General features: G+C 42.4%; 1 protein-coding gene across 1 annotated transcript; it reads right to left on the bottom strand.

Annotated features, from left to right (window-relative positions):
* Window positions 1–13471: 13471 nt before the first annotated feature.
* LOC135540367 (adenosine receptor A1-like) lies at window positions 13472–25281 on the bottom strand. Its single transcript, XM_064966973.1, has 3 exons — window positions 24236–25281; window positions 16758–17052; window positions 13472–15127 (listed from the first exon to the last, which is right to left on the bottom strand). The coding sequence occupies exons 1-3, from the start codon at window positions 24574–24576 to the stop codon at window positions 14744–14746; spliced, it is 1020 nt and encodes a 339-aa protein (XP_064823045.1). The 5' UTR covers window positions 24577–25281; the 3' UTR covers window positions 13472–14743.
* Between the last annotated feature and the right edge of the window lie 247 nt (window positions 25282–25528).

The raw sequence follows: 25528 nt of genomic DNA, 5'->3' as shown, positions 1-25528 counted from the left end.
GGCCTTGCCTCTGGTGTGATAATGAACACTATATTGTCATTCTTCTGCATTTGGTTCATTCTGTAGGAGGGCTCAGCCTGCTTGTTCTATTCAATGAAAGACATTTCAATCAATGAGTTCTTTAAAAAGAAGTCAAACAACATTCCTTTAGACACAGTTTGAAATGGACTGGAAGAGCTGTTCTCTACTCTTGTTGTCTTAAATGTCCAAAACCTCCTCCCTCATATTATTTATTCTAAAGAATGTTTACGACCACAAATAACAGCAGCGTCGCTGTTATCAGCTTTGACACTTTAGCAGTCGATGCCACACAGGGCGAAGAGCAAGAAGATTGAGGGTTCTCTGACCACCACAGTCGCACTCAATCTCACTGCCTGTTTCACTAGACCTACACTACGATCAGAGCTGGCTGCAGACAATCATCAGCTAGGAGGACATCACATTTTAAACATTTTGATGCCATATTTATAATTATATAAAATATATGCAAAACAAATAATAATTGTACCACCAACAGGTTTCTGTGCCAGTGCACCACACAACCAATAAACAAAGCATACTGACTTTGGGTGCTTCAATATCATGGTTTGTGTTTTCAACACCACAATAAATAAGACTGTCAATCTGGACAAACAGAAAATACATCCCTCCATACCCAATATCAAATGCTTGGCTTGACAATCTTTTAATGTCATTGAGCTTTTAGGTGTTAGGAACAGTGTCTCTTACAATTCATCAAATGTCCGCTGCACAGTTTGGTTAATTATTTATTAAATTTTTCAGTAAAGAAATATATACTGCATATATATACAGTACCAGTCAAATGTTTGGACACACCTACTCATTCAAGGATTTTTCTTTATATTTACTATTTTCTACATTGTAGAATAATAGTGAAGATATAAAAACTATGAAATAAGACATATGGAATAATGTAGTAACCAAACCAAAATATATTTGAGATTCTTCAAAGTAGCCACCCTTTGCCTTAATGACAGCTTTGCACACTTGGCATTCTCTCAGCCAGCTTCACTTGGAATGCGTTTCCAACAGTTTTGAAGGAGTTCCTACATATGCTGAGCACTTGTTGGCTGCTTTTCCTTCACTCTGCAGTCCAACTCATCTCAGCCTAGGTTTACCTCCAATGTACTTACATCCTACCTTACCTTTGTCTGTACACTATGCCTTGAATAGTTATTGCTATTGTGTCCAGAAATCTGCTTCTTTTACTCTCTGTTCTGAATCTGCTCGATGGCCAGTTCGTATAGTCTTTTGCCTTAACCTTATCTTACTTCTCCTCTGTTCCTCTGGTGATGTAGAGGTTAATCCAGGTCCTGCAGTGCCTAGCCCCACTTCCTACTCCCCAGATGCTCTCATTTGTTGACTTCTGTAACTGAAAAAGCCTTGGTTTCATGCATGTTAACACGAGAAGCCTAATCCCTAAGTTTGTTTTATTCACTGTTTTAGCACACTCTGCCAACCCGGATGTCTTAGCCTTGTCTGAGTCCTGGCTTAGGAAAACCCCCAAAAACCCTGAAATCTCCATTACTAACTATAACATTTCCCGCCAAGATAGAACTGCTAAAGGGGGCGGTGTTGCAATCTACTGCAAAGATAGCCTGCAGAGTTCTGTCTTACTATCCAGGTCTGTAATGGATTTGACCTCATCCCATCAGTGGAGGATGCCTTGTTATTCTTTAAAAGTGCCTTCCTCACCATATTAAATAAGCATGCCCCATTCACAAAATGTAGAACTAGGAATAGATATATTCCTTGGTTCACTCCAGACCTGTCTGCCCTTGACCAGCACAAAAACATCCTGTGGCGTTCTGCATTAGCATCGATTAGCCCCCGTGATATGCAGCTGTTCAGGGAAGTTAGGATCAAATATACACAGGCAGTTAGGAAAGATGAGGCTAGCTTTTTCAAACAGAAATTTGCATCCTGTAGTACAAACTCAAAAAGTTCTGGAACACTGTAAAGTCCATGAATAAGAGCACCTCCTCCCAGCTGCCCACTGCACTGCTAGGAAACACTGTTACCACTGATAAATCCACTATAATTGAGAATTTCAATAAGCATTTCTATACGGCTGGCCATGCTTTTCACCTTGCTACCGGGGTAGGCCCCGGTCAACTGCCCGGAACTCTCCATAGCAACCCATCCATGCCTCCACCATTTCTCCACCCAAATCCAGATAGCTGATGTTCTGAAAGAGCTGCAAAATCTGGACCCCTACAAATCAGCCGGGCTCGACGATCTGGACCCTCTCTTTCTAAAATGATCTGCCGAAAATGTTGCAACCCCTATTACTAGCCTGTTCAACCTATCTTTCGTATCGTCTGAGATTCCCAAAGATTGGAAAGCTGCCGCGGTCATCCCCCTCTTCAAAGGGGGTGACACTCTAGACCCAAACTGCTACAGACCTATATCTATCCTACCCTGTCTTACTAAGGTCTTCGAAAGCCAAGTTAACAAACAGATTACAGATCATTTCGAATCCCACTGTTTCAGAGCTGGTCATGGGTGCACCTCAGCCACGCTCAAGGTCCTAAACGACATCATAACCGCCATCGATAAAAGACAGTACAGTGCAGCCGTATTCATCAACCTGGCCAAGGCTTTGGACTCTGTCAATCACCACATTCTTATTGGCAGACTCGACAGCCTGGGTTTCTCAAATGATTGCATCGCCTGGTTTACCAACTACTTTTCTGATAGAGTTTAGTGTGTGGTCTGGACCTCTGGCAGTCTCTATGGGGGTGCCACAGGGTTCAATTCTCGGGCCGACTCTCTTCTCTGTATACATCAATGATGTCGTTCTTGCTGCTGGTGATTCTCTGATCCACCTCTACGCAGACGACACTATTCTGTATACTTCTGGCCCCTCTTTGGACACCGTGTTAACTAACCTCCAGACAAGCTTCAATGCCATACAACTCTCCTTCCGTGGCCTCCAACTGCTCTTAAATGCAAGTAACAGTCTCCTCTGAATAGCTGATGTTGAGATGTGTCTGTTACTTGAACTATGTGAAGCATTTATTTGAGCAGTAATTTCTGAGGCTGGTAACTCTAATGAACTTATCCTCCACTGCAGAGGTAACTCTGGCTCTTTCTTTCCTTTGGCGGTCCTCATGAGAGCCAGATTTATTTGAAGAATTTCAAATATAAAATATATTTTGATTTGTTTAACACTTTTTTGGTCACTACATAATTCCATATGTGTTATTTCATAGTTTTGGTATTTTCACTACTATTCTACAATTTAGAAAGTACTTTCTTGTATAGAAAGTTCTTAGAAACATACAACTTACCAATATATTATAAAGAATTTAATTATATATGCAAAGCAATACTTTCAGGTCTTAATTATGAAATCTCATATGTGTTTTGGAGAACATGTCAAGATAGATGCACAATTTATGTTAGAAGGTTGCCCCCTGCTGGATAAGAAATGTAATAATACATACTTTTTAATTCCATGAACAAGATCTAGAGGGAAATTCATCTGGGATTGCTTATATTACTGAAATTGAATGTAAGAAAGCTTGGTTGCTCCCTCACAAATTTTGTATATCAAATAAAGTTTAATTAATTAATTTTATAATATTTCACAAAATATACCCTTGCAGTGATACATTAATGGATTTAGAGAACATGTGCCTGTTCTGTGATTAAGAAGGGGAAAATATAATACAAATTTTCTGTGTGACTCTGTAAAGTTATTTTGGAGCGAGTGTCCACATTTTTTATTTAATTAATAAGACCAATGTATTTACAATGAAATATGTAATATGTTATTATTCAAATGAAAACAAAATTAAATTAGTCGTTAATTTCTTAATTCTCTCTGGTAAATATAATATACACAAAAACAAATATTTGAAATCTGTCCCCAAATGCAATACATTTTTACTTGAAATCTCTAGAATTTGTCAAGAACAACAACAAAAAACCCTGTATTCTTTCAACTCTATCATATGTTTGTACAATTGTAACCCCTGACCTTATTTATTTTATTTTAGGTACTTTAACTCAATTCATATGTAGTGATTTTATTATTTTACTTTAATCCGTTACGTACCAGCAAAAATATTGTATCAGATACTTTTGAAAAACTAGATGATTACTTCGAGGGTTGCTTGTATATTCAGAGTGGAGTTTGTTTGCGAAAAAAAATCAAATCAAATCAAATTTTGACACTTCTCTGTTTTCTCAATGACATTCAAATCAGCATTGAAAAAAGGCGCACATTTAAATTTGTTCCACCTGAGCGAGTCTGACCGCTATGAAGACGCACAAAATGTGTTTAATGGATCATGGGAAGAGCAGGAATAGGCTTTTGTAGGCTACAGTCCAAGCTATGTCTTCCAATGGTGAGACTGCTGTCGGCATCCAAAGATGATCAAATTTGAATAAACGCTTGGAGGAAAGGATGAGAGCAGTGGTGTCGTCTACGGCGATACGGATATCACTTATTATTGATATGTACATAGCGCATTGATGTGAATCACACTGCTGCTGTCTCGTTTAGTTATTTATGCCTTACGGATTGTGGTTTTGTGGATGGCTGTTCACAAATGTAAATGTGTGTTTGAACCCAATAATAGTTGAATTCAAGAAGTTTAAGGTGCCTGTCAATCTTTTTTTTTTTGGACACCAGTATAGTGTTCTTTGCAACAGTGATTATGTGTTCTTCCATACCCAGCTGCATAGTGAGGATCCCAGCCTATAGAATAACAGCTGCATAGTGAGGATCCCAGCCTATAGAATAACAGCTGCATAGTGAGGATCCCAGCCTATAGAATAACAGCTGCATAGTGAAGATCCCAGCCTATAGAATAACAGCTGCATAGTGAGGATCCCAGCCTATAGAATAACAGCTGCATAGTGAGGATCCCAGCCTATAGAATAACAGCTGCATAGTGAGGATCCCAGCCTATAGAATAACAGCTGCATAGTGAGGATCCCAGCCTATAGAATAACAGCCCAGCCTGCATAGTGAGGATCCCAGCCTATAGAATAACAGCTGCATAGTGAGGATCCCAGCCTATAGAATAACCTGCATAGTGAGGATCCCAGCCTAAGAATAACAGCTGCATAGTGAGGATCCCAGCCTATGGCTGCAATAATCCCAGCCTGCAGCTGCATAGTGAGGATCCCAGCCTATAGAATAACAGCTGCATAGTGAGGATCCCAGCCTACAGAATAACAGCTGCATAGTGAGGATCCCAGCCTATGGAATAACAGCTGCATAGTGAGGATCCCAGCCTATAGAATAACAGCTGCATAGTGAGGATCCCAGCCTATAGAATAACAGCTGCATATTGAGGATCCCAGCCTATAGAATAACAGCTGCATAGTGAGGATCCCAGCCTATAGAATAACAGCTGCATATTGAGGATCCCAGCCTATAGATCATAGTGAGGATCCAGCATTTAGAATAACAGCTGCATAGTGAGGATCCCAGCCTATAGAATAACAGCTGCATAGTGAGGATCCTAGCCTATGGAATAACAGTTGCATAGTGGGGATCCCAGCCTGTGGAATAACAGCTGCATAGTGAGGATCCCAGCCTATGGAATAACAGCTGCATAGTGTGGATCCCAGCCTATAGAATAACAGCTGCATAGTGTGGATCCCAGCCTATGGAATAAAAATGGGGCTTTTATTGCTCAATCTAATTCATGCTGATAAAATAAATAAATCCATAGGCCGAATGGACACATGTTCAAACTCGCACACTTTTGATAGACTTAAAGGGGCAATCTGTAGTTGCTACATCAGTTTTTGGACTTAGAAATTATATATATTAATGTAAAGATATCATTTAATCGTATTATATGTAATAGAAAGCGATGGGTTAAAAAGAAGCCTACATAACCAACCCATAAAGTAACATGTAACATCCATATATGGCCGGCTATGTAAACATTAACATTTACTTATCCTGCAATATGTTACTTACCCTGCATTAGGTTACTTATCCTGCATTAGGTTCAATTGGTAAAATAGATGTTTGTCTTCTTCTAATGCCTCTTAAAGGGAAAGTAATCAAAAAATGTACTGAATGTAGTTAGATTAAGTTACTGAGTTGCGGTAATCCAAAAGTAACGTTACCGATTACAATTTGACAGGTAACTAGTAACTAACGGATTACTTTAATTATTATTTAAAATGTAACCTACCCAACTCTGAGTGTAGTGATGCCTGATATATATATTTTTGTTATTGTATTGTAATTTGAAATGCAATTTTAATTTTTTTTTTAAATATTGTCAATAAAGCGGGACAGGCAAGCTAAGGTTAGCTAGCGAGGCAGGGTAGCTAATGTTTTAGCTAACGTTATCTACCGCATTACAATTTAGTTTGGTTGTAACTCATACAAGTTTATTGTCGAGATACTGCTGGTAATGTAACGTTATCATTTGATAATGCTAAGGAGGCGGGCTAGCTAACGTTAGCCTACAAATCGGATTAGCAAATTAGTTCATAGCTCATACAAGTGTATTATGTTTTGTCTAGGGCAAAACTAAATAATGGATGCAGCTATGGTGGTAGTTAACTCATCTCTAAATCTTTTATTATTGTTTTTTTTTAGAGTGAACTAGGAGGAACGTCACCGGCCTGAATCTAATCCAATCTGGATCTACATTCAACCTACATCTGTAAAGCCAAGTTAATAAACAGATCACTGACCATTTCGAATCCCACCGTACCTTCTCCTCTGTGAAATCCGGTTTCCGAGCCGGTCACGGGTGCACCTCAGCCACGCTCAAGGTACTAAACGATATCATAACCGCCATCGATAAAAGACAGTACAGTGCAGCCGTATTCATCAACCTGGCCAAGGCTTTGGACTCTGTCAATCACCACATTCTTATTGGCAGACTCGACAGCCTGGGTTTCTCAAATGATTGCATCGCCTGGTTTACCAACTACTTTTCTGATAGAGTTCAGTGTGTTGTCCGGACCTCTGGCAGTCTCTATGGGGGTGCCACAGGGTTCAATTCTCGGGCCGACTCTCTTGTCTGTATACATCAATGATGTCGCTCTTGCTGCTGGTGATTCTCTGATCCACCTCTACGCAGACGACACCATTCTGTATACTTCTGGCCCCTCTTTGGACACTGTGTTAGCTAACCTCCAGACGAGCTTCAATGCCATACAACTCTCCTTCCGTGGCCTCCAACTGCTCTTAAATGCAAGTTACAGTCTCCTCTGAATAGCTGATGTTGAGATGTGTCTGTTACTTGAACTATGTGAAGCATTTATTTGAGCAGTAATTTCTGAGGCTGGTAACTCTAATGAACTTATCCTCCACTGCAGAGGTAACTCTGGCTCTTTCTTTCCTGTGGCGGTCCTCATGAGAGCCAGATTTATTTGAAGAGTTTCAAATATAAAATATATTTTGATTTGTTTAACACTTTTTTGGTCACTACATAATTCCATATGTGTTATTTCATAGTTTTGGTATCTTTTCTCTGTATATATCAATGATGTCGCTCTTGCTGCGGGCGATTCCCTGATCCACCTCTACGCAGACGAGGTATACTTCTGGCCCATCCTTGGACACTGTGCTAACTAACCTCCAAACGAGGTTCAATGCCATACAACACTCCTTCCGTGGCCTCCAACTGCTCTTAAACGCTAGTAAAACCAAATGCATGCTTTTCAACCGTTCGCTGCTCGCACCCGCCCGCCCGACTAGCATCACCACCCAGGACGGTTCCAACCTAGAATATGTGGACAACTATAAATACCTAGGTGTCTGGTTAGACTGTAAACTCTCCTTCCAGACTCATATTAAACATCTCCAATCCAAAATCAAGGCTTGCACTCGCTACATATTCGTCGCCAGAACCACTGTCTCCAGGTCATCTATAAGTGTATGCTAGGTAAAGCTCCACCTTATCTCAGCTCACCTGTCACAATAACAACACCCACTCATAGCACACGGCCAACACCTCATTTGGCCACCTTTCCTTCCAGTTCTCTGCTGCCAGTGGCTGGAACGAATTGCAAAAATCGCTGAAGTTGGAGACTTTTATTTCCCTCACCAACTTTAAACATCTGCTATCTGAGCAGCTAACCGATCGCTGCAGCTGTACATAGTCCACCTGTAAATAGCCCACCCAATCTATCTACCTCATCTGTTTTTATTTTATTTACTTTTCTCCTCTTTTGCACACCAGTATCTCTACTTGCACATCATCATTTGCTCATTTATCACTCCAGTGTTAATCTGCTAAATTGTAATTATTCACTCCTATGGCCTATTTATTGCCTACCTCCTCATGCCTTTTGCACACACTGTATATAGACTTTATTTTTTTATACTGTGTCATTGACTTGTTTATTGTGTTATTGGCTTGTTTATTGTTTACTCCATGTGTAACTCTGTGTTGTTCTCTGTGTCACACTGCTTTGCTTTATCTTGGTCAGGTCGCAGTTGTAAATGAGAACTTGACTGGCCTACCTGGTTAAATAAAGGTGAAATAAATATTAAAAGGCTCTGAGGGGTGGGCGGCCCTCTTCTGGCTGTGCCGGGTGGAGATTATAACAACATGGCCAAGATGTTCAAGCGTTCATAGATGACCAGTAGTGTCAAATAATAATAATCACAGTGGTTGTAGAGGGTGCGACAGGTCAGCACCTCAGGAGTAAATATCAGTTGGATTTTCATAGCCGAGCTTTCAGAGTTAGAGACAGCAGGTGCTGTAGAGAGAGAGTCGAAAACAGCAGGTCCGGGACAAGGTTGCACGTCCGGTGAACAGGACAGGGTTCCATAGCCACAGGCAGAACAGTTGAAACTGGAGCAACAGCACGACCAGGTGGGCTGGGGACAGTAGGAGACATCAGGCCAGGTAGTTCTGAGGCATGGTCCTAGGGCTCTCTCTTGAGAGAGGGAATTAGAGGGAGCATACTTAAATTCACACAGGACACCGGATAAGACAGAAGAAATACTCCAGATATAACAGACTGACCCAGCATAATTACTGAAGGCTGAGACAGGAGGGGAGACACAGTGGTCCCGTTGGACTATACCCCAGACGGCCAACCAGGCAGGACATAACTCCACCCACTTTACCAAGGCACAGCCCCCACACCACTAGAGGGATATCTTCATCCACCAACTTACTAGCCTGAGACAAGGCCGAGTATAGCCCATGAATATCTCCCCCACGGCACAAACCCAATAGGGGCGCCAACCCGGACAGGAAGATCACGCCAGAGACTCAACCCACTCAAGTGATGCACCCCTTCTAGGGAGGAGAATCAGTAAGCCAGTGACTCAGCCCCTGTAATAGGGTTAGAGGGAGAGAATCCCAGTGGAGAGTGGGGAACCAACCAGGCAGAGACAGCAAGGGTGATTTGTCGCTCCAGTGCCTTTCCGTTCACCTTCACACTCCTGGGCCAGACTACACTCAATCATAAGACCTACTGACAAGATGAGACTTCAATAAAGACTTAAAGGTTGAGACCGAGTCTGCGTCTCTCACATGGATAGGCAGACCATTCCATAAAAATGTAACCCTATAGGCGAAAGCCCTGCAAGGGGAACCTTGGCATCACCCAGACATGCCCTTCCTGTAAATGCATTTTTATTTTTTATTATTTAGGCAAGTCAGTTATGAACAAATTCTTATTTACAATGACGGCCTACCCAGGCCGAACCCGGACAACGCTGGGCCAATTGTACGCCGCCCTATGGGACACCCAATCACGGCCGTATGTGATGTAATCTGGATAAATGGAAAAGGGAGGACACTTGAATCAGGTTGGTGACATTTTACCTGGTCAAAACAGTTGAGTTTTGTCCCAATTCACCTTCATAACCTAGCCTGGTTGAACCAGCCTGATCGCTGCATTTACCATTATATTTATGATTATACTTATTACCCAAGATGACATAGCAGTCAGATGTCCTTTGTCCTCGTCTTTTCATGTCCTGTGTATATATATATATATATATATATATATATATATATGTACTCCTTTCTTCGCATATCTTTAAAAGATTTTATTTTCCAAAAACTCAACTTCAAAATACTCTCCTGCAACCCGCCTCACCAATTAAAAGAAAAAAGTATTATTTACGTCAAATCTGAAATCCACAATAGAAGCTAGCAAGAAGCTAGCCTGTTTACTGGCTAACGTTAGTATTCAGCTCACCACAGTTTGTGGTCATCAGCTATACTTTAGCCCGAAAAGCTATCGCCAGTTTTGTACAACGCGACTCAGACCAGAAGATACTGGACCTTTTTTTTCTCTCCATATCCCCGGATTTCAACCGCAAGCTCTGGACATTTACACTTAGATCTCGCAACTAGCTAGCTGCTATCCGTGTGACTATTGGCTTACGTCGATCCCGGAGCAAACATCAATTATTCCGGAGCTAGCCAGCTGAAGAGTTCCATCAGCCACTCCTGACCCATTTTACTGCCGACGCGGAGCCCCACCGGGCCTTCACGACTGGACTACCGACGTTATCTGCCCGAGGGAGTTATCCAACTGGCCCCTCCGTCGCGACGTTACCTGAATGCTAATCTGCAGCCCGCTAATCGTTAGCTGTCTTATCGGCTGCTATCTGAATAGGTCTATCGGACAATTTTTTGTGGGTCACTATAACTATATCTATTTTGCCAATTGGATTTATCCCCTCTACCACAAGGAACCCCACTAATCTACTGATGGAAACGCACGAAGTGGCTAACAACAGACCTCCATTGTCAGGATTTGGCCAGGGTTGTTCCGGTTTTTGGTCACTAGATGCCCCCATTGTGCTTTTTGACCTTTTGCTTTCCCTTGATCCCCATTATTATTTGCACCTGTGCCTCGTTTCCCCTGATTGTATTTAAACCCTTAGTTTCCCTCAGTTCTTTGCTCTGTGTTTGTATGTTAGCACCCAGCCCTAGTATTCTGTGTACTCTTGTTGATCCCGGTGGACGCTCTTGTGGAATTCTGTTTTTTTGTTCTTGTTTATTTATTTTTGAGTATCTTTTGAGGCTTTTAATGCTTTACCTACCACCTTGTGGATTTACCTTTTTGTCTTGGAGGATTACCTTGTGGATTACCTTGTTCTTGTGGACTTCCTTTTGAGGTTGTGGAGTTACATGTTTTCCTGAAGGACTTCACTTTTTACTTTATTAAATACACCGTCTCAAGTACTGCTGTGTCTGCCTCATCTTCTGGGTTCTGCTGACTATTCGTGGCTCAGTTGGTTAAGTGACTGTTTCTCACTCCGGAGACCCGGGTTCGTAACCGGGTCCTGACATCCATCCTATGCTAGCTTGCTACCGATGGCCCGGCTAGCTGTCTGAATCGTCGTGACCCCAACCTTACTCACTGGACCCTTATGATCACTCGACTAAGCATGCCTCTCATTAATGTCAATATGCCTTGTCCATTGCTGTTCTGGTTAGTGTTTATTGGCTTATTTCACTGTAGAGCCTCTAGCCCTGCTCATTATACCTTATCCAACCTTTCAGTTCCACCACCCACACATGCGATGCCATCACCTGGTTTCAATTATGTTTCTAGAGACAATATCTCTCTCATCATCACTCAATGCCTAGGTTTACCTCCACTGTATTCACATCCTACCATACCTTTGTCTGTACATTATACCTTGAAGCTATTTTATCGCCCCCAGATACCTCCTTTTACTCTCTGTTCCAGATGACCAATTCTCATAGTTTTTAGCCGTACCCTTATCCTACTCCTTCTCTATTCCTCTGCTAATGTAGAGCTGAATCAGCTAGCTCCACTCCTATTCCCCAGGTGTTCTCATTTGATGACTTATGTAACCGTAATAGCCTTGGTTTCATGCATGTTAACATTAGAAGCCTCCTCCCTAAGTTTGTTTTATTCACTGCTTTAGCACAGTCTGCCAACCCAGATGTTCTAGCCGTGTCTGAATCCTGGCTTAGGAAAAACATTCTGAAATCTTTATCCCTAACTATACAATTTCCAGACAAGACAGAACAGCCAAAGGGGGCGGCTATCTACTGCAAAGATAGCCTGCAGAGTTCTGTCCTACTATCTAGGTCTCTACCCAAACAATTTGAACTTCTTCTTTTAAAAATCCACCTCTCTAAAAAATAAGGTCCCTAAACGTTGCCGCCTGACATAGACCACCCTCTGCCCCCAGCTGTGCTCTGGACTCCATATGTGAACTGATTGCCCCCCATCTATCTTCAGAGCTCGTGCTGCTAGGCGACCTAAACTGGAACATGATTAACACCCCAGCAATCCTACAATCTAAGCTTGATGCCCTCAATCTCACACAAATTATCAATGAACCTACCAGGTACCACCCCAAAGCCGTAAACACGGGCACCCTCATAGATATCATCCTAACCAACTTGCCCGCTAAATACACCTCTGATAGTGATCTCATCCCATCAGTAGAGGATGCCTGGTTATTTTTTTTAAATGCCTTCCTCACCATCTTAAATAAGCATGCCCCATTCAAGAAATTTAGAACCAGGAACAGATATAGCCCTTGGTTCTCTCCAGACCTGACTGCCATTAACCAACACAAAACCATCCTATGGCGTTCTACATTAGCATCGAACAGCCCCCGTGATATGCAACTTTTCAGGGAAGCTAGAAACCAATATACACAGGCAGTTAGAAAAGCCAAGGCTAGCTTTTTTCAAGCAGAAAAAAAGTTATGGGACACTGTAAAGTCCATGGAGAATAAGAACACCTCCTCCCAGCTGCCCACTGCACTGAAGATAGGAAACACTGTCACCACCGATAAATCCACTATAATTGAGAATATCAATAAGTATTTTTCTACGGCTGGCCATGCTTTCCACCTGGCTACTCCTACCCCGGTCAACAGCACTGCACCCCCAAAGCAACTCGCCCAAGCCTTCCCCATTTCTCCTTCTCCCAAATCCAGTCAGCTGATGTTCTGAAAGAGCTACAACATCTGGACCCCTACAAATCAGCCAGGCTAGACAATCTGGAACCTTTCTTTCTAAAATGATCTGCCGAAATTGTTGCCACCCCTATTACTAGCCTGTTCAACCTCTCTTTCGTGTCGTCTGAGATTCCCAAAGATTGGAAAGCAGCTGCGGTCATCCCCATCTTCAAAGGGGGACACACCCTTGACCCAAACTGCTACAGACCTATATCTATCCTACCCTGCCTTTCTAAGGTCTTCGAAAGCCAAGTCAACAAACAGATTACCGACCATTTTGAATCCCATCATACCTTCTCCACTATGCAATCTGGTTTCAGAGCTGGTCATGGGTGCACCTCAGCCACGCTCAAGGTCCTAAACGATATCTTAACACTTTTTTTGCAAAACGTTATATATCCGCCTCACTCTCAGAGAAATAGGTAGTACTGACAGGTTTTACACAGTCTAATGTAACTAATAACTACATTTTTAATAAAGAACTATACAAATTATACATCATTTTTATAATTCATACAGTAATATGAGATCTGTATGTAAAACATTTACATGAGATATTTTAATTATTTTGCAGATGCTCCAGAGTGATTTACAGTTAGTGCATTCATATTAAGCGAATTAGGCGAGACAACCACATGTCACAGTCAAATATACAGGATACAAACATTCCATTCCAGCTAAACAATGGATATATAGTGTTTTGACAAAAAAACACACAATTTAATTCACATCTAAAATCTATGAATTAAAAATCTGATGTTACACACACACACAAACACACACAGACACATGAAGGTACCCATAAGCAATCATTTGATGAACAAAAAACACAACTGTGAAAAATTGGTGGATATCGCATTTTTGGAAATGAATTCTTAATTTCAAAACAACCCTCTCTTTGTCCTTCTGTCCAGAGTTGTACATGTATATAAAGTAGGCCTATATGGCTCTGCTTCTGACCCACAATGCCCTGTGGTGCGTAAGGTTATGGAATGTATTATTTAAGTATCGGACGAATGAGCTTTTTCTCTTCCTTATACAGAACGAGAGAGAGATTTAGCTTTGCGATCATGTGACGTTGTCCGTATAGAAAGGCCATGTGTTTTTAGTTCAGTTCAAAGTTCACAGATGGAGAAGCCCTGCCCTCCAACCATCTGACACTGATACTGTAGTCATCGGGTGCATCTTAAGTGGCACCCTAATAGTGCACTACTTTTGACCAGAGACTATGTGGGTCATGTTTAAAAGTAGCGCAGGGTTCATTATGTGCTACTAACAAACACTTAGTGATTGAGTTCAAAGAGTTCCTATCGGTACCTTCTGGAAGCCATTTGGCCCATATGACATGATTGTTCCCTAAGCCAATAGGAGATGGTTAGTCATTGTTAGTAGTTCCGCCATTCCTTTCGATTCGGAATCCTAATCACCGTGGTGACCTGATGACGCCATTATTCTGTTCAGTTGCATTGTCTTACGTCAGGTCAGATAATGTCATATAGGAGTGACGACATTCTGCTGCATTCTAGAATGAAGAGAGATCAGATAACCAATGGTGTCAGAACCTAGTCACCGGTGGATAGTTCAGCCAATCCAGCCCACCTTGTGTGAGGTAACATTTCAACATTCAGTCTGTAACATTCCTTTCAAGAACGCCCTCACTGTGTGGGGTCAAACTGAGGTTAGGGTCCCTCCCACCACCTCCACATCTTTCTCTAACCAGCAGGCAAATCAACATAGAAACCGTTCTCATGTACATCCGTCTGAACTAATAATCCAGTGTCTTCACATCCTGACATCTTCATCACCAGATCAGACGTCATCGTCGTCATCATTCGCCCTCAGCCTCCTCTCCACTCCACTCTGGCCCCTCTGACTTCCTCTCTGGGGCAGCTTGCCCACCGGGTCCCTACACAGCACATACTGCTCCCAGATCTTACGGAACGCATTCCGGAATTTCTTGATGCGGAATGCGTAGACGATTGGGTTGACGGCAGAGTTGCCGTGCGTGAGCAGGATGGCGATGTAGATAAGGAATATGGGCTTTTTACAGTCCGGACAGAACAGCGTGATACAGTTGAGGATGTGTAGAGGAAGCCAGCTGATGGCAAACAGGAAGAGGACCAGGGCCAGGGACTTGGCTAGTTTAAGTTCCTTCCCATAGTAACGGCTTGGGTCCGTGTGGCTCGCCGTCACCTGGGATAGGAGGGAGAAGAGGAAGGCGATTTAGACTTCAGATTCAGAGGTTGGTCTTTTGGAAAATCTTAGAGCATTATACATTTCTGTAATGCATTCTTACAAGTTAACCAATGTTATCTCTGGTAAAAACTAAGTTATTCTATTCCATTGTATTGTATTCTAAGTGTGTTTAATTTGCACAGCAGTGTGTCCTGGGTGGAGTGAGTTGCCACTTGATTTAAAAACCTGTAATTTCAGCTGACAATCAGCACCTCTGCTCAATAATGTCTGTCTATGCTGTCAGCCCTGAGGGGGATAACCTGTTCTGTTACCTTTCTGGTGCGTGCCACAGGACTGCCGATTTCTACATCAAATGTAAACTCCTCCACTTCCTTCCACCTCCCTCTACCTGCCTCCGCCTTCCTCAGTCCATCAACTCCCTCAAACTCCCTCCACCTCCCTCTAATGCCCTTCACCTCCCTCTACCTCCCTCTAATGCCCTCCACCTCCCTCTACCTCCCACCACCTCCCTCTAATGCCCTCCACCTCCCTCCACCTCCCTCTAATGCCCTCCACCTCCCTATACCTCCCTCTACCTCCCTCTAATGCCCTCCACCTCCCTCTACCTCCCTCCACCTCCCTCTAATGCCCTTCACCTCCCTCTACCTCCCTCTAATGCCCTCCACCCCCCTCTACCTCCCTCTACCTCCCTCCACCTCCCTCTAATGCCCTCCACCTCCCTCTACCTCCCTCCACCTCCCTCTAATGCCCTCCACCTCCCTCTACCTCCCTCCATCTCCCTCTAATGCCCTCCACCTCCCTCTATCTCCCCCTAATGCCCTCCACCTCCCTCTAATGCCCTCCACCTCCCTCTTCCTCCCTCCACCTCCCTCTAATGCCCTCCACCTCCCTCTACCTCCCTCTAATGCTCTCCACCTCCTTCTACATCCCTCTACCTCCCTCTACCTCCCTCTAATGCCCTCCACCTCCCTCTACCTCCCTCCACCTCCCTCTAATGCCCTCCACCTCCCTCTACCTCCCCTAATGCCCTCCACCTCCCTCTACCTCCCTCCACCTCCCTCTAATGCCCTCCACTTCCCTCTACCTCCCTCCACCTCCCTCTAATGCCCTCCACCGCCCTCTACCTCCCTCCACCTCCCTCTAATGCCCCCCACCTCCTTCTACCTCCCTCCACCTCCCTCTAATGCCCTCCACCTCCCTCTAATGCCCCCCACTTCCTTTTACCTCCCTCTACCTCCCTCCAAGTCCCTCCACCTCCCTCTAATGCCCTCCACCTCCTTCTACCTCTGTGCTATGCTTATCAAACACACTCAGTTCATTCTGTCCTATTCGTCTGACTCTAGTCTAGTCTAGACAAGTGGCCTTCATAGTGACCTTCATCCTGGTCCCAGGTCTGTTTGTGCCGTCTTTTCATCTCCTTTAGTTAATGCCATGTGACAATGACCCTAGGAGTTGTCAAGATCGAACAAACAGATCTGGGACCAGGCTATGCTCCTTGTCAAGCTGCCAGTGGATCATCTGATTCTATAGCCTGGTTAAACCAGACTGGACGTTGTCATCATCATTGTTTTAACTTAACGAGCGTCATCTTTAACAAGGCTATTTATTGTAGATTGTAGACAGTCACCTTCTTGTTGAGCTGCCGGTGTATCATGTAAAAGATCTCAGCATAGATGAGCAGCATGAGGATGAGGGGCGGCAGCACCCAGCCGAAGAAGTTGAAGTAAACCATGTAGTCCATGCTGATGACGGTCTCAAACTGACACGTCACTAAGAGGTCAGTGGTCACCAAGGATCCGTTGTCACGGAGACGCTGCAGGTTGTTCCAGCCCAGCATGGGCGTCAAGCCGACCACGATGGCAACCATCCAACACACCACTACCGCCGTACCCGCGCGCCGCGGAGTCACCACGCGCTTGTAGCTATGGAGACAGGAGACAAAAAATGGGTGAGGTGTTAGTGTATACTGACCGAGCTGTACCTCTTTTAGTTCCCATTACATCATTTTTTTGTTCCCATTTACATTCTATTTTAGTTCCCATTTACATGATATTTTAGTTCCCATTACATCATTTTTTAGTTCCCATTTACATGATATTTTAGTTCCCATTACATCAATTTTCTTGTTTTCATTTACATGATATTTTAGTTCCCATTACATAATTTTTTGTTCCCATTTACATTGTATTTTAGTTCCCATTTACATGATATTTTAGTTCCCATTACATAATTTTTTGTTCCCATTTACATTGTATTTTAGTTCCCATTTACATGATATTTTAGTTCCCATTACATAATTTTTTGTTCCCATTTACATTCTATTTTAGTTCCCATTTACATTAAATTTTAGTTCCCATTACATCATTTTTTGTTCCCATTTACATTCTATTTTAGTTCCCATTTAAATGATATTTTAGTTCCCATTACATCATTTTTTGTTCCCATTTACATTCTATTTTAGTTCCCATTTACATGATATTTTAGTTCCCATTACATCATTTTTTTGTTCCCATTTACATGACCTGTGTAGATCTACATGTAGACCATCTATCTAATGCTGTCTGGTCCAAACGAGTATGACATTGTTGCCGACCGTACCATTGAATGCAAGGCAAGCCAAGTACCCTTTGACCTCCCTTGATTAAAAAAAAAAGTATACAAATTTGCCAATCAGCATTGAGCTAAACTGAGTGTGCTCAACTGTGAATGGTCCTGGCGCATCAAAAAATGTGTAAAGGGAAGCCAGCTTGGATTTTGGCGTCTCTCCTATCAAATCACATTAAGATCATACGTTATCGACAGAAGCAACTTAAACTGTTGCATCTCCTTGTGATGTCCTCTGGTGGCTAGCTAGCTAAAACGGACAATTTCCTAAATTAGCCATGGATGTGCTTGTGCTACTTGTGCTTTTTGCATGGATGTGCTTGTGCTACTTGTGCTTTTTGCATGGATGTGCTTGTGCTTTTTGCATGGATGTGCTTGTGCTTTTTGCATGGATGTGCTTGTGCTACTTGTGCTTTTTGCATGGATGTGCTTGTGCTTCTTGTGCTTTTTGCATGGATGTGCTTGTGCTTTTTGCATGGATGTGCGTGTGCTTTTTGATCCACGCACCGCTGCTGGATATGAGAGTATATCCTACAAGCTCCAAATTTTGGCTGACTGACTAATGTTCCGAGAAAAGAATCACTGCGATTGGCTTGTGTCCACCGTGTTCTGCAATCCATGGTACAGAATGTCGGTACCTCACTAGACTGTCTACAACTCCGTCAAACTTCTGAATTACATCCAAGTTTATGATTCAAATCTGGGATTCTTTCCTCCTTTTGAAGGTCATCGCTGAGTCACGATACAAGAGGAATGAACTGATGTGCTCTGCTCACACACCAGAGCAGAGGAAGCATTGCTGTTAGACATATATATCTTTGGTTAGTGTGAGTTTGCTGAAGGAGTTGCTTCTCTGAGGTGTGAAAGTACAACACACACACCCTCAGACAACAAGTAAATAATCTCAAGACAAACCTACATATACCCACACATCTTTAACACACACTCACAGAAACACATACTCCTTTGCTGTCTCTTTGCCAACCTTACTGACGCTCTACACATTCTCTCCCCTTCCAGTCTCTTTCCCTCTCTCTGTCTGTCTCTTTCTCTCTCACACATTCTCTCTCTCTCTCTCTCTCTCTCTCTCTCTCTCTCTCTCTCTCTCTCACACACACACACACATTCTCTCTCGCTCCCTCTCTCTCGCTCTCTCTCACACACACACACACACACACACTCTCCTCTCCCTCTCTCTCTCTTTCACATATTTGCTCTCTCTCTCACACATTCTCCCTCTCTCTCACACATACTCTCTCTCACGTACTCTCCCTCCCTCTCGCTTTTTCTTTCTCTCTCTCTCACACACACACACACACACACACACACACACACACACACACACACACACACACACACACACGTTTAATGTTTCACTGTGCACACACACACACACACACACACACACACACACACACACACACACACACACACACACACACACACACACACACACACACACACACACACACACACACACACAGTGGGTGGTGTGATGCATACACTTCTGAGGTTAAATGGTCTCTCACAGGAAGCTAGAAGGAAAACCCACTGAGTAATCTGCCACAGGGCTGCCAAGATATAAAACACTCGCTGCCACTCAAAGTCACACACACACACAGGCGCAAACATAGACACATACGCAAACGCACACACATACAGTATGTGCGTATTCACACGCACACACACACCAGTCTCATAATGTCCCTGAGGACACACACACATTCACAGACCATCAATCTCCTAAGAAGCAGTCGGTCAATGAGTGCTTAGGCTATCTTCCTTAAGTGCGTATAAATGATCCAATAGACGTTGCTTCTGGAATAGCTCTTCAATAATTCCTTTCATTGATCTGTACGTTTAATGTTTCCCTGTGCATTCATATGCAGGGAAATGTTTCTGGCAACCTTTGTTGACTACATGGACCCTTTCACTACCAACTCTTCTAATAAATGAGGAGTGGCCCAAATGGCACCCTATTCCCCATTATAATTGACTATATTTGACCAGGACCCATAAGGAATAGGATGTCATTTGAGATGCATCCTATGTTAAATTCAGAGTCCCGGGCAGGGTGGCAGCCTGAGACATTACATGTTCAGATCAGCCAGCCAGCCAACCACAATAATCACATTGATCAATTATGCGTTCAATGGCAAATTTAACTGTAGCTTCCTTTTACAGCCATGCTTTGCAAATCATGTTTTTGTTGTTGTTGTAAAGGATCTCAAATGCAGCCAGGTTATTGGTGATGTTATAAAAGATCATCTATACTGACTATATACCAATATACTGATGTACTTGCCTGATCTATAATGCATCCCACTCAGCACAAACGTCTGTTCAACGTCTAGTTTTGATTTACATTTGGTTGAGTTGTCAACTAACGTGAATTCAACGTGAAATCAACAACAAATGTCACCATGTCATTGGATTTAGGTTCAAATTGATATGAAATGCCCTTACGTTGATTACTTTTTTCAAATCCAATCATTTTCCCACATTGATTCAACATTCACATAGATTTTTGGGGTTTGAAATGATGTGCAAACAGCGTTGATTGAACCTTTTTTTGCCCAGTGGGGATGAATGGGTAACTTATACCAATGTTTCTGGCACGAGACAGTTCATTAAGTATTCTCGAGTGAACAAGAATGCCAATGTGTGTGTAGTATGTTTTTTCTATATCATATCTCTATAATATCTTTATCATTTCTCTATCATATCTCTATCATATCTCTGTCATATCTCTATCATATATATATATATCATATCGCTATCATATCTATCATTTTTCTATCATTTCTCTATCATATCTCTATCATATCTCTATCATATATATATATATCATATCACTATCATATCTATCATTTTTCTATCATTTCTCTATCATATCTCTATAATATCTTTATCATTTCTCTATCAAATCTCTATCATATCTCTATAATATCTTTATCATTTCTCTATAATTTCTCTATCATATCTCTATAATATCTCTATCATATATATATATATATATCATATCACTATCATATCTATCATTTTTCTATCATTTCTCTACCATATCTCTATCATTTCTCTATCATATCTCTAAACCTCTCATATTTCTCCAAACACATTGATTAACCCTACAAGATGTGTAAATCTATATTTTCTGTGTATTTTCTTGACTACTGGTTATTTGGTCATCAGCCCTGCTACTGTCTGAGATGAATGCTCAGTGCTCTGTAAAAATGTAGCTTGTCAAAACAATCTTATGTTGATTGCACCGTCTGATTTATTGCTCGTTCAAGTGAGCAAGGCATTCCATTTAATCTCCCCCCGAACCTGGAAAACCAGCTAAGCTTTTTCCCCAAATTCTCCTCTATTGAATCTTCCTCAATATTCAGTCAAACTCAAATCAAATTATCTTGGCCAGGCCGCAATTGTAAATGAGAACTTGTTCTCAACTTGCCTACCTGGTTAAATAAAGGTGAAATAAAAAACCTTCTTAAACCTATCAAACTAAGCCACTGAGGCTATTGAGCTCTGAACATTCTGACTTGCTAACACCTACATGTAGCCTAAGAGATAATTAAAAATGGAACATGTCGTGATAATTTAATGAATTTCTTATTTTGTCTGACTGTAACTTCTACACATGTAAGCTATTGGACATGTGTGAGTAACCTGGACTGGGGTAGAAGTAACAATAGTACATGTACATCCGGGACACTCCAATTAGTATGATATGTTTGGTACAGTGCATTAGGATTGTATTCAGACCCCTTGACTTTTTCCACATTTTGTTACGCCACAGCCTTATTCTAACATTGATTCAATCGTTTTTTTCCCCTCATCAATCTACACACAATACCCCATAATGACATCACAATACCCCATAATGACATCACACTACCCCATAATGACATCCCAATACCCCATAATGACATGCAAATTTATTAAAATAAACATCTACATAAGTATTCAGACCCTTTATTCAGTACTTTGTTGAAGCACCTTTGGCAGCGATTACAGCCTCGAGTCGTCTTGGGTATGACGCTACAAGCTTGGCACATCTGTATTTGGGGTGTTTCTCCCATTCTTCTCTGTAGATCCGCTCAAGCTCTGTCAGGTTGGATGCGGAGCGTCACTGCACAGCTATTTTCAGGTCTCCCCAGAGATGTTAAATCGGGTTCAAGGCCGGGCTCTGGCTGGGTCACTCAAGGACATTCAGAGACTTGTCCCGAAGCCACTCCTGCATTGTCTTGGTTGTGTGCTTAGGTTTGTTGTCCTGTTGGAAGGTGAACCTTCACCCCAGTCTGAGCACCCTGGAGCAGGTTTTCATCAAGGATCTCTCTGTACTTTGCTCTGTTCATCTTTCCCTCGATGCTGACTAGTCTCCCAGTCCCTGCCGCTGAAAAACATCTTCACAGCATGATGCTGCCACCACCATGCTTCACCAAAGGGATGGTGCCACATTTCCTCCCGATGTGACACTTGGCATTCAATTTTGAGTTCATCAGACCAGATAATGTTGTTTCTCATGGTCTGAAAGTCTTTAGGTGCCTTTTGGAAAACTCCCAGCAGGCTGTCATGTGCCTTTTACTGAGCAATGGTCCATCTCTACCATAAAGGCCTAATTGGTGGAGTGCTGCAGAGATGGTTGTCCTTCTGGAAGGTTCTTCCATCTCCACAGACGAACTCTGGAGCTCTGCCAGAGTGACCATCACGTTCTTGGTCAGCTCGCTGGCCTTTCTCTCCTGATTGGTCAGTTTGGTTGGGTGGCGAGTTCTAGAAAGAGACTTGGTGGTTCCAAACGTCTTCCATTTTAGAATGATGTAGGCCACTCTGTTCTTGGGGACCTTAAATGCTGCAGACATTTTTGGTACCCTTCCCCAGATCTGTGCCTCAACACAATTCTGTCTCAGAGCTCTTCTTGACAATTCCTTCGACCTCATGGCTTGGATTTTTGCTCTGACATGCATTGTCAACTGTGGGACCTTATATGGAACAGGTGTGTGCCTTTCCAAATCATGTCTAATCAATTGAATTTACCACAGGTGGACTCCAATCAAGTTGTATACAAACATCTCAAGGATGATCACTGAAAACAGGATGCACCTGAGCACAATTTCGAGTCTGATAGCAAAGGGTCTAAATACTTATTTCTAAAAACAGTTTTCACTTTTTTTCATTAAGGGTTATTGTGATGTCATTATGGGGTATTGTGATGTCATTATGGGTTATTGTGGTGTCATTATGGGGTATTGTGATGTCATTATGGGTTATTGTGATGTCATTATGGGGTATTGTGATGTCATTATGGGGTATTGTGATGTCATTATGGGTTATTGTGATGTCATTATGGGTTATTGTGATGCCATTATGGGGTATTGTGATGTCATTATGGGGTATTGTGATGTCATTATGGTGTATTGTGATGTCATTATGGGGTATTGTGTGTAGATTGATGAGAAAAACATTCATGTAATCCATTTAAGAATAAGGCTGTAATGTAACAAAATGTGGAAAAGGGGAAGGGGTCTGAAAACTTTCCGAATGAACTGTATATATTTATTTGTGGATTATCCATTTCTTATGATGTGTCACGAATTCATATTATATTTTACACTTTTTAAAAACTATGATATGTTACGAATTCCATTTTTTTGTGGCTAACGTTACGGTTTAAGGTTATGGTTAAGGTTTGGATTAGGAGTTAGGATAAAGTGTTAAGGTCAGGGGAATGGTTAGCTAACATGCAAAATAGCTCAAAAGTAGTAAGTAGTTGCAAAGTTGCTAAAGTTTCCCATGATGAGATTTGAACACGCAACCTTCAGGTTGCTAGACGTTCACGTTATATGCTTCCCCATTCACCCCAACTAACCACCCATAAGTAACCTTTTGTATTGTGTAACCATACCAAACTTAACATACAGTATAATACTAATTTGAGTGTCCTGTATTTACGTTTACTATGTTGCGCCTAGTCTATGAGACCAGGCCGGTGTGTGCGAGGGGCCTTGCTGGTCAACACATGGTAAGGTTTTAACTCTCATTAGGAGAGCATACCTCAAAACTGGTGTGGAATTCAACAGCTATGAAATTCCCTCAAAGGCAAATAGAGCAGGTGTGCTACACACATCTCACCTTGACTATGATGAACATGGACTTGACCTCAACTGAGACTGGCTATGTATTGAACATAACAATGTCTGTATGGTCTGTCTGTGGGTGAAGTATCTCTGTGTTAGTATCTCTTTCTGAGAGCTGACTGTGCCTGTCTGGCAAACCTGTCAATAGGCTGTATTGTTTAAGCTATAATAAATAGGCTGAATAGCCTATTCAGGAAATCAGGCAACAAAATAGCAAAATAACAAAATATCTCAGATGCCATTGCTAACAAACAAACGAGACAGATGTTAAACCCGGTGACCTTGGAAAACCAAAGCTTTCAAACAGAGACAAAAAGAAAAGCACAATATAAAGGCGATCCCTTTTCTTTCTCTCATTTTTTACCTCATGGGTATTTTGACTCTCAGGTAACGGTCGATAGCGATGGCCAGCAGGGCGAGGATGGAACTCTGCGTGAGCACCAGCACGGTGCATGCGACCAGCAGGCAGCTGTAGAAGTGCGTTTTGAGCCCGATGCTGATGGTGATGGCCAACGGGATGACCAAAGCCCCCACCGCAATATCCGCCAAAGCCAGAGACACTATGAAACAGAAGGTGGTGTCCCGCAGAGAACGGTTTATCCGTACCGCCCAGACCACCATCACGTTCCCGATCACAGAGGACACGGCGATAATCACCTCCATCCCGATGTAGAGGGCTTGGGCAGGCGGCAGACCAGACGGCATCCTGTCGGTAGCCTGGCGGCCCGGTTGTCTGGTTCTGTTAGTACTTTAGAAAGACAGAATGGAGAAGTTCTAGTATTCCTTTATGGAAATCGGGGAGCCACTGGAACTCTTGTTTACGCATGGCGTTCTGTCTTATTCGATCCGTCCTAGGAGGATATTGCCCTAGATATCATTGCACTAAGGTTGTGCAGTCCTTTTGGAGACTGATTTACTGAGCATAATATGGACTTTGTTTTGGACACATCAAGCGTCCTGTGGTGTCAGTGAAAGTCGGTTACCTTGGTGAACCACTCCCTAAAAATTAGGAGGAACAATTTTTCCAGTAAAAGTGTGATTGAGTTTCCCAATTCAGCTCGCATCACCACTAGTCGTCATCATTAGTCAGAGTAGAAAGTTGAAAAATAAAATATCTGAGGCTGGTGTCATCAACGGTTAAACCTGTCGGGGAATGAAAATAATAACGGTAACGCATTGCCCGAACTATTAATCAGCTTAAATATGACCCATTCTCCTCTCATTCAATTGTGGTTTTCAGCTTCTTTTCACATGCAAGCTTTCGCGTAAAATCCAGTCTTTGCCAAAACGTTTGTTTGGTAGAATGGTTTTCAAAATAGGAAAATAATCAAATGAACTGAACTGTCCCGAACTCATTGACGGTGCGCTCAGCTCCAATAAAATAGTCTATCTGGTTATTAGCAGCGAGTGTATTCTCTGCTCCGCTCTCTCTGCATACTACTTTATGTGAAGTCACATGCGCCGGCGGACCTCTGTGCTCACCAATCCGAATGGACAAAAGAGGGGGGTGGGTGTTGGTGCCGCTTGGTGCCGGCCATCTAGAGAGATGGAGAAAATATTAAATTCGATCATGGCCTAGCATATAGTTTATTTACTGTATGCCCTTGCAATTCGTATTGTCAAGGTCATGGTAGTGTATAAGACCATTTGGTGTGGT

This window comes from Oncorhynchus masou, chromosome 5 (assembly GCF_036934945.1).
Source record: "Oncorhynchus masou masou isolate Uvic2021 chromosome 5, UVic_Omas_1.1, whole genome shotgun sequence".
Taxonomy (NCBI): Eukaryota; Metazoa; Chordata; class Actinopteri; order Salmoniformes; family Salmonidae; genus Oncorhynchus; species Oncorhynchus masou.
Note: the sequence above shows the minus strand (reverse complement) of the source record. Positions and strands in the feature narration are given on the sequence as shown.

Coding starts and splice junctions, on each gene's coding strand:
- LOC135540367 (XM_064966973.1), bottom strand. CDS start 24,576: ATGCCGTCTGGTCTGCCGCCTGCCCAAGCCCTCTACATCGGGATGGAG. Junction 17,053..24,235: donor AGAGTCAAAATACCCATGAG/GTAAAAAATGAG, acceptor CTGTCTCCATAG/CTACAAGCGCGTGGTGACTC. Junction 15,128..16,757: donor ACCGGCAGCTCAACAAGAAG/GTGACTGTCTAC, acceptor CTCCTATCCCAG/GTGACGGCGAGCCACACGGA.